Consider the following 10,000-nt stretch of genomic DNA (forward strand, 5'->3'; position numbering starts at 1 on the left):
ATAAATAATAATAAACAAATAAATAAACAAACAAATAAATAAAAAAAAATAAATAGATAAATAGATAAAAATTAAAACAAACACGATGGGGGCTCCGGGATTTATAAAGTGACTAACAAATTTACATCTGTAAGCGAGATAATCAATTTATGAGTTGCTAATACTTAGAGAAAGAACATTTGGAATGTGATGGAATGCATTACAATATTCTATAGGTAGAGAGACTCAACCTCTTCAACATACACTTCTTAGATAACACTAATCTAAGAAAGATAGTAACGTTACTAACTTCTGACCTGACACTGTATACAAGTCTATATTATTATGCAATCCATTTTCTAAGGAAGCTTTGACGAGTAGGAAATTATATTCATTACTCAGATATTTGTAGTGTATAAATGTGATTTTCTTGAGGATTATTGGTAGAAATGTGTTCTTGACGATCTAACTATTGTATTTATGCGAGAACATCTGCATCAGATCTCATATAAAAGAAACCAAAGACAGATTCCAATGCATGCAGAAAACTGAAGCAATAGAAAGCATTCTTCATCCACAGTAATTGGCATAGCGTTTCTAAACTATGGATTGTTAAATGATGCAGGAGTTAAGAAAGAACCATTAATATTCACAAGCTGAAAAGTATAATGCACCTTAGCCATGGCCAACATCAGGATGAGGGCTCCGGTATCGTCCAGTGTGACAGGATCGGAGCCCATGGAAACGAAGGTGTAGGTGACCAGGGCGGAGGCGAGAGGCAGTATCACTGTCACCGCGCCCACCACCAGCGTCCGCCACCGAACCATCTGTAGACCATATGTCTCGTTGAACACTAACGCACACACACACACACACACACACACACACGTAAAAATAACGAAAATACATATACAGGATATCAGTATAGCAGTATAGTGTCATGAAATGGAGATCTGCTTTCAAATAGTAAACTGAATTCAATCTGAAAAGTGCAAAAATAAATAAATAGATAAATTAGGTAATAAAACAAACATTATTTGAAGCAACAGTTTTATTGATATATGTGTTGCTATAAACTGGGGACCTAAATCATCAGCGAGTTTAGGAAGTGGATCTGCGAGTATTTTTTTTAGGTAGAGAAGCACATGAACAGGAGAAGCTCTCAGGGAATTATGAAATACAGTGACCTTTACTTATCTTGATGAATACATGAAATGTATTATAAGTATTTATTCCTCGAATCCCCTATTCTATCTGAAATAATTTCTCTCTCTCTCTCTCTCTCTCTCTCTCTCTCTCTCTCTCTCTCTCTCTCTCTCCAGATCGCCCCTAGCTCTGGTAGGATGTGGACGTTTCTTATTCAGCTCTCAAGGCAATTTACAACACCTCAAAGGCGCGTTGTCAGGTCTGTTTCGATCCCTGGACAGGGACACAGACATGCCTTCCGCCATAGATGATGTTATGGAGGATCTTGAGCTAAGTGACTCTATTTCTTAAGGTGAATGGGAACAGAGACCAGCTAAGCGTCGCAAACGAAAGACGATCCCTCAGGATGAGAGGATGAAACAAGGCAATGAGACGGACTTGCTGTGGAGGAGGACCTAAACAAGAGGAGGAGACTGTACTTTCCCAGCGAAAATGCCATGACCCTATCTCAGAAGAGAGTGTGGGCTGCGCAGTTGGCTCTGCAACATCGAGAATTCTGGCCATTGTTGAAGGAGGGGGTAAATCGGCCGTTTGTGACAGTGAAGGAGCAGGCTGCTGTGGTCCACCTAACAACTGTTGGCTTCCAAGGTGCTGTACTTGTTGATTTTGGCAAGGTACAAAGGTTCACAAAGGTCTTTATTGCACCCTATGATAGGGCACTAGACTCTGAATTGTTGTTGGGTGAGGAGAATGTTGTCTGGGCCAAGCGACATGTGATCAACAAGCAAGAGAAGGCGAGTGTTGTGGCACTTATGAAAGGTTAAATTCCGGACCGAATATGGGTACCTGATAATGGTCGGAGGAAAGTACGGAAATATGTGGAATTGCCCCCTATGTGTTTTAATAGTTGTCGGTATGGTCACAAAGCTTGACGCTGCCGCATTGACAGTCTGTCGCTTCTGTGGAGGTAAGCATAACAGCAAAGAGTGTGCTGACAAGATTAAGGAGGGAGTGATGATTCCTCCTAAATGCTGGAACTGTGGCCAGGCCCATAATGCTGGATCTATAACCAGTGAAGTGCAAGCAAAGATGAGTGAAGCTACGAGACGGTTCGTGGCAGCAGAACCACCGAAGAGCAATGCATGATTTCCGGCTCTTGAGTGATCGTGACGAACCACCAGTAGCGGTAGTGACACCACCTGATTCATCCGTTGTACCGAAACGCACGACTCTGTTTCATACGCAGGCAGACGCAGATGTAATGCATACAAAACATCACGATCGGACTTCTCGCAGCTCCAGCAAGCGAGGTACGGTGAGGACGGTAACATCACTGTCAACGTCGAATACACCCTCACAGTGTTCAGCTCCGTTGCCTTCACGACGGAGGCATGTGGACGAGGAAGAACCTGGAGGCTGAAAGTTATGCCATCAAATGCCTAATGGAAGACGTCACAAGACTGGAAAAGGAAAATAAGGCGTTACAAGAAAGGATTCGGAAGTTAATGGAGCGTCAAGGAGGGCGACAGCAGGAACATGGCACAGAAAACGGGATGTTAGAAAATTGGTGAGACCTAAAGAAAAAAATAGTTCACTTGTTAGTATGATAGATGATTTTCTTGTTAAGCAAGCTGATTTAATGGATGATGAGATTCAAGAGAGTGACTTAATCAAGGTGATAATGGAAATAATACAGCGATGGAAGCTGACGTAATTAACCTGAAGTTAATGTAAATGGACTTACCACATGTGTGACTGATTTACAATGTTATGTGTTACATAATGTTATTGATGTAGTTGCTTTACAGGAAACTTTATTTCGGGATGATTTACTAGTGCCTCTTCGTAATTTTCAGCGTTTTACTCTCCCAGCAAGTGAAGGTGTACGGGGTTTGGCTGTATATGTTAGGAGCAGAATACCAGCCGAGTTCGTATCGCCGCCAGGAAAATATGGGGGCATTGAGTGTATAGCAATCAAACTTAGACTTGCAGCAGGATTTATCTATTTAGTTAATGTGTATGTGCATCAGAATTCCTTGTGTTTCGAGCACCTCCCAGATCCGCCCCCAGATGGGAACCGCCTTGTCGTAATGGGGGGGCTTGCGTGCCCCTGTGACCTGGCGAGCTAGGCTAGAGGTGGCTTAGGCCCCTGCTCTGCTCTTTCGAGGGGGAGAGGGCTACCCATGCTAGTAAGGTCGCCAGTGAGGAGCCAGACTAAATGGTTCCTACATAGGCTACCAGTGGACCAACGGAGCCACCCGCTGGTGGGATCGCCCAATAGGGGCCGTCCTGTGCTGGATGGTTGGGTGTCCAGGCTGGGATGCTTTGGGAGGGGGGTCTCAGCTCTGTCGTGGACAAACTTTCGTATCATGTGGGACCTTTCTTTAAAACGACTGGTCCGCATGGGGACGAGGTATCCCGTCCACGGCAGCCAGCGCTCTCTCCCATTGTAGTCCCAGTAGGTGGTTTCCCTTGCCCCTGGAGCCATTTTTTGTGTAACTTTATATATATGGTGAAACACAAAAAACTGTCAGGACTTTCCTTCTAACCGCTGCTATGTAACTTTTCTGTCATGTGATGAAGCCCGTCTGGCTTATGAACATGTAGCATCCCTGCCCCTTGCCCCCCCAGATGGGAACCGCCTTGTCGTGGTGAGGGGGCTTGCGTGCCCCTGTGACCTGGCGAGCTAGGTTAGAAGGGGCTTAGGCCCCTGCTCTGCCCTTTCGAGGGGAGAGGGCTACCCATGCAAGTAAGATCGCCAGTGAGGGGCCAGACTAAATGGTTCCTACGTAGGCTGCCAGTGGACAGCGGAGCCACCCGCTGGAGGGGTCGCCCAGTAGGGGCCGTTCTGTGCTGGATGGTTGGGTGTCCAGGCTGGGATGCTTTGGGAGGGGGGGTCTAAGCTCTGTCGTGGACAAACATTCATAGCATGTGGGGTCTTTTTTTTAATACGACTGGTCCGCATGGGGACGAGGTACCCCGTCCACGCCAGCCAGCGCTCCCTCCTGGAGAGTCTGAGTGGGAAGGAGGATTCCCCTCCACAAGGGCCTCCCACAGCAGTCTCCTGTTCTGGGAGTTCTTCTGAGGGACGCATTTCTGCTGCATCTGACTCCCTTTTCATGGTAAATGTTAATCCATCTTTTTCTTATCACGCCTGGCACTCCCTTCTCAAGGTGTATGGCACGGTTCTCGCATTCGACTTGTTTATGATAAGGACTTTCCTTCTAACCGCTGCTATGTAACGTTTCTGTCATGTGATGAAGCCCGTTTGGCTTATGAACATGTAGCATCTCTGCCCTTGCTGGCTCTGGCTTTAAAACAGAACTTCTCCACTCTCGCAATATTTCGGACAGTGACACGGATTACATCCCAAATCTTTTGAAAACCATTCAGAGAATTCAGTTCCTGAAGTCCGCCAGATCCCGCCTCCACGTTGGTTTGTGGCGTACTACAGAAATGGGCGCGGGAATTTCATCCATGCCTCCCGGTACTTGTCCAAAGAGATCGGCACGATTCCTGAGGGAAACCTCAAGAAATATGGAAGGGGTGCTAGTGCGAGCGAAAGATATCACGCAGGCAAGGATGTTGCAACATCTACCATGTCCTTCTGACAGCATGTTTGAGACTATTAAGGCACATCCCACCTTTAATTACAGTAAAGGTTGTGTGTACAGTCAGGATCTCTATGAATTTCCTGAGGAGGAAATACTGGCAATGTGTCCTAACTCAGTCCAGAAGGTGACTAAGATGAGGAACTCCTCCAACATGGTCCTTCTCACCTTTTTTGGGTCCACCCTCCCTGACCGTGTTAATATCGGTCCTATTAATCTTAGGGTGAGGCGTTTTGTTTCTCGCCCTCTTCAGTGTTTCTCATGCTATGGGTACGGTCACGGCAAAAGCTCGTGTAAGGAAGCTTCTCGATGTGGTAATTGCTCTGCACTAGACTCACATTCTGAGGAGCATTGCAATGCTGCAGCTTATTGTTTCCATTGCCGTGATGCTCACCAGGTACGTTCCAGGCAATGCCCAGGTATCGCCTGGAGCAGGACATTCTACAGCTTGCTAACAGTCAGTTTATCAGCCTCGGTAGCGCCCGCCGTGAACTCCTGTACCGCCAGAAGGACGGTACTGGTGCGACATCCTATGCTTCATTGGCCGCTCGCTCTTCAGCTGAGTCTGCCGGTCCGAAGACAACTCCTGCTACCTCTCGCTCTGTTGGGGCGGGTGGTCCTGTTCATTTGGCCAATAGGTTTGCCCTTTTGTCCGATGACTCAGTTGAGTCATCTCAAGAAGTGACGAGAATAATACGGACTTGACCAAAGTAACCCATGTAGTGGATGTCCATTTGCCACCTGTATCGCCTAAGCCTTTGAAGGGCCTGACCAAACGGCACCGCGGCTCTGCGGAGTCGATAGATTTAGCTCAGCCTAAACAGTCTAAGGTTTCTCCCGGTGCACATAATCGTGAGTCCTCCAGGGACCGCTCTGCAATGGTAGCTCCAGTAGTTTCTGTCCAGCCTTCTGTGACGCCCTCCGTCTCAGATCGGGCTTCTTGTGATGAGGACGGTCTTAGCATGGAGACGTCCGATGATATTGTCACAGCCGTCCCTCGTGGACCACTGTATCGGAAAGTGCAGTCCTGCCTGATCCTCGTCCTCCGAGGACCGGTAGGAGTGATGATGGTTCGCATCACTCACCGGTAGGCCGAAAGGCTGCGGTCCAACGACCCGGCACATCTCAACTCCGGTGTCTTCTCGTCGGTTGATTATTTCTAGTCAGGTGAGTCACGGGCAGCCTTCAAAAGGCTCGCCCGTCCACTGCACCTAAATAGTCATCTTCAAGCTTCTACAGTGGAACTGTAGAGGCCTTCGCGCCTCGTGGGGAACTCCGAGCTTTGCTGTCGGAGTTCTCTCCAGCCTGTGTAGCTCTACAAGAGACTATGCTAGGTGATAGTACTTATTCTAGTCCTCCTGGCTATCGTGCCTTTTTAGCACTCCTTTCCTGACCAGGGCCACCACGGTGGCACAGCTATTCTAGTCCGTCAGGATATACCTGTTGTCCCTTGCAACTCAACTCTCCCTTCAGGTGGTTGCTGTTAAGGTCTTTATGGGACGATCCTACACCATTTGCAGTTTATATCTCCTCCTCGGCTTCCTGTCTCCAGGGGTGAGCTTGACGGCCTGGTGCGTCAGCTGACTCCGCCTTTTCTTTTGTTGGGAGATTTTAACGGCCGTCACCCATTGTGGGATGAAGGTGCTAGTAATCCTCGTGGGGTTTTAATCGGTTCTTTTATTGAGGATGAGGGATTGGAGGTTTTAAATTCTGGGGATGTTACACATTTCCACAGTCCTACTGGGACTTTTACAGCTATCGATCTTTCTCTGTGTACATCTAATTCTTTCCTTGATTTTAATTGGCGGGTCCTACCGGATTTACACGGTAGTGACCACTTTCCGATTTTATTGGAATCTGTGAACTCTGAGCCACAGTCCCGGCCCCACGCTGGGTTTTAGACAAGGCAGATTGGCCTCGATTCACAGACCTTAGCTCTTTTATCCGTCCGCTGGCTGACTTTTCTACTTGTGCTGAGGCTGTTGATTATTTTACCGATTTTTTATTTCAGTAGCGCTTCAGACAATCCCTAGGACGTCAGGTCGCTTTACTAAGCGTCCCGTTCCTTGGTGGAACGCAGCATGCACTAAAGCTGTGAAAGAGAAACGGGCAGCTTTCTCTCGTCTCCGGCGACATCGTGGGGACCCGCAGTGCCTGGAAGCTTTTCGGCGCTCTCGAGCTCAGGCCCGCCGCGTTTTGAAAGAGGCACAAAGAGCCTCTTGGAAAGCTTATGTCTCTTCCATTAACGTCCGCACCCTCTTACAGATGTCTAACAAAGTCTGCCGAATTGCTGGGAAGTATTCTGCTCCTTCCCCACCAGTTTTGTTGTCTTCTGGGCGAACGGTGGCAGACCCTAGGACTGTCGCCGACCTCTTCGCGGAGCACTTTGCCAGTGTTTCCCGGAGGCATCCTGCAGCCCCGGGCGCACGTCACCGCCAGAGAATGGAATCTCTCGGCATAAATTTTTCTTCCGCTGGAGGAGTCTTATAATGTCCCTTTCTCTGCTTCCGAGTTGCGGACTGCTTTGTCCCAGTGTCATGACTCTTCTCCTGGCCAGATGATATTCCTTATGCCTTCTTGCGCCACATGTCTGACAGTGCTTTTAACTTTTATTAAATCTTTATAATATGATTTGGCATACCGGTGACTTTCCATCTTCTTGGGCTGTGGCAGTGGTTCTCCCATTTCCGAAGCCTGGGAAAGATAATCTCCAGGCTACGAACTACCGTCCTATATCTTTGACATCCTGCATTTGTAAAGTGTTAGAAAAGATGGTAAATGTAAGACTCATGTGGTACTTGGAGAGGGAAGTACTTGTCATCGGTACAGTACGGCTTCCGAAAGATGAGGTCTACTACTGATGCTCTTTTATCCCTAGAGTCTTCCATTTGTGAGGCCTTCGCTAATCACCACCATCAAGTAACAGTCTTTTTGACCTGGAGAAGGCCTACGACACGGCTTGGTGTCATGGCATTTTACAGTCTTTGTTTAATTTTGGCCTTCGTGGCCACCTTCCTATTTTATCCAGCAGTTTTTATCCAGACGTCTTTTACGGGTTCGAGTGGGAGTGTTCTCTCTGAGGCTACTGCTCTAAATGATGGTGTCCCACAGGAAGTATTCTTAGTGTTACATTATTCGCAGTCGCCATAAATGGTGTTATAGATACTCTCCCAGATGGCATTCACAGCTCCTTATATGTTGATGATTTATGTATTTCTTTTGCTGCTGCTAGGATGTCACTGATTGAGCGCAAGCTCCAACTGGCGATCAATAGGGTGTCCAGTTGGGCCAACATGAACGGTTTTCGATTCTCCACCTCGAAGACCGTAGCCATGCATTTTGTCGCAACCGTGGTGTCCATCCAGACCCGGATTTATACCTCGCCAATAGACGCCTCTCATGCGTGGAGGCGACTCGATATCTTGGCCTTTTGTTTGACAACCGTCTCACCTGGGTTCCCCATTTCCGTTCTCTTAAGGCGTCTTGTCGGCAGGCACTATCCCTTCTTCGGGTTTTAAGTCACACCTCTTGGGGTGCGGACAGGGACACGTTGCTGCTGCTTCACCGTACACTCATACTTCCCAAGCTGGAATACGGCTGTGAGATCTACTCATCCGCAACGGATGCACGACTACGCACGCTTGACTCCGTGCATCATGCTGGGGTCCGCTTGGCTACAGGTGCATTTCGGACATCTCCAATACCTAGCCTTCTAGTGGATGCTGGTTTCTGGCCGCTCGACCTCCGGCGCCAGTCTTCGATGCTCCGGTGTTGGTTTCGCACCCACCGTCTTCCTGATTCTGTCCCTTGTCTGTCAATGTTGCGGGACTCGCGTTCGCAGGCGTATGTCACTCGACCGAGTCTCCTAAACCTTTTGGCCTTCGAGTGGCAAATCTCATGTTGGTTATCTATCGACCCCACTCCTGTGTACTCTTTCCGGCTCCACGAGTTGGTTATTGGCAGCTTCCTGTTGTTTCATTATGCCCTCCTGCCATGGATGGCAAGAAGGATTTTCTGCCAGCTCTGTCCCACACACGGTTTTAGAACACTTTTTATCCATTCTGATGATATCCCTGTTTTTACTGATGGTTCCAAATCCGACGCAGGCGTTGGGTTTAGTGTGGTTTTCCTCTTTTTATCGGTCTGGCAGCCTTCCTTCAGTGGCCTCCGTCTTTACTGCGGAGCTGTCTGCCATAGTCCTAGCTTTACAGATAATTTTACTCTCCCGGTTTCGTCTTTTACAATTTTTAGTGACTGTCGCAGTGCTCTTACTGCTCTCTCTTGCACTATCTCCTTAACCCTTTGGTTTTATCAGCCCTGGAGTGGCTATATCTTCTTACAAACGAGGATATCGTGTTGGGTTCTGTTGGGTCCCTGGTCACGTTGGTGTTCCAGGAATGAACACGCAGACCGCCTCGCTAAAGAGGCAGCAAGTCGCGCTCCATCTCCTGCCCTGTTCCGTTTCGAGATGTATTTCCTCTAATTCGTGAGGCAGTTGCAGCAATTTGGCAGAGGAGATGGCTAACGGGGTCGCAACCTCGAAAATGGGAGAGATCACTACTTCCCTATCCCTCAGTGGACATACACCCATGTCCGGGATCGCCGTGCACAGACTTTATTGGCGCGACTGCGTATAGGTCACACGTACCTTACACAAAGGTACCTGTTGACCAGGGACCCTCAACCTTACTGTGATGACTGCCTGGTGCCGCTCACGTGCGGCACCTTGTAGAGTGCCCTAGTTTGATGAGTTACGACACCGCTACCTCTACCGCTGTCGCGGTAGAGATAGCGGTGTCTATTATATCTCAAAGGTCCTTGGACCAGAGTGCCTGGCCCAGGGCCATGACGTTTTAGGTTTTTGGGAGAAGCTGGCCTTCTCCCAAAGCTGTGAATTTTATTTTATTTTATTTATGTATTTTAATGTTTTATTTAATTTTATTTTTTTTTAGTGTTTTAGCAACTTTTAATTATTGTTTTAAATTTTTTTTTAGTTATTCTATAATTTTTCTTTTAAACATTTTTGTCCTATTTAAATTTTTTGTAGCGGCGCCCAATGACCCTGGCTGTTGCGGCGCCTACATCAAAATCCATTCCATACACAGACAGAGCACCATGTGGTAGAACAATATCCCCACACTCAACATATTAGACATTCAAATGGATATACTACTTTGACCAATGTTTTTTTTCAGATTTCACTGATGATGTTGCTTGTGAAATAATTAATAACATTTGGGTGCATATGACTGAAATAAGCACAA

The 10,000-nt window shown here is 47.4% G+C and overlaps 1 protein-coding gene across 1 annotated transcript in view; it reads right to left on the reverse strand.

Moving 5' to 3' along the window:
- The window catches only part of LOC123506800, a 32,248-nt gene that overhangs the window by 17,824 nt on the left and 4,424 nt on the right, over window positions 1-10,000 (reverse strand). Inside the window, exon 2 of the mRNA XM_045259147.1 lies at window positions 654-806. Within this exon, the coding sequence (XP_045115082.1) occupies window positions 654-806 (153 nt within the window). The remainder of the gene's footprint in view (window positions 1-653; window positions 807-10,000) is intronic.

Source organism: Portunus trituberculatus, chromosome 20, assembly GCF_017591435.1.
Source record: "Portunus trituberculatus isolate SZX2019 chromosome 20, ASM1759143v1, whole genome shotgun sequence".
NCBI classification, from domain to species: Eukaryota; Metazoa; Arthropoda; class Malacostraca; order Decapoda; family Portunidae; genus Portunus; species Portunus trituberculatus.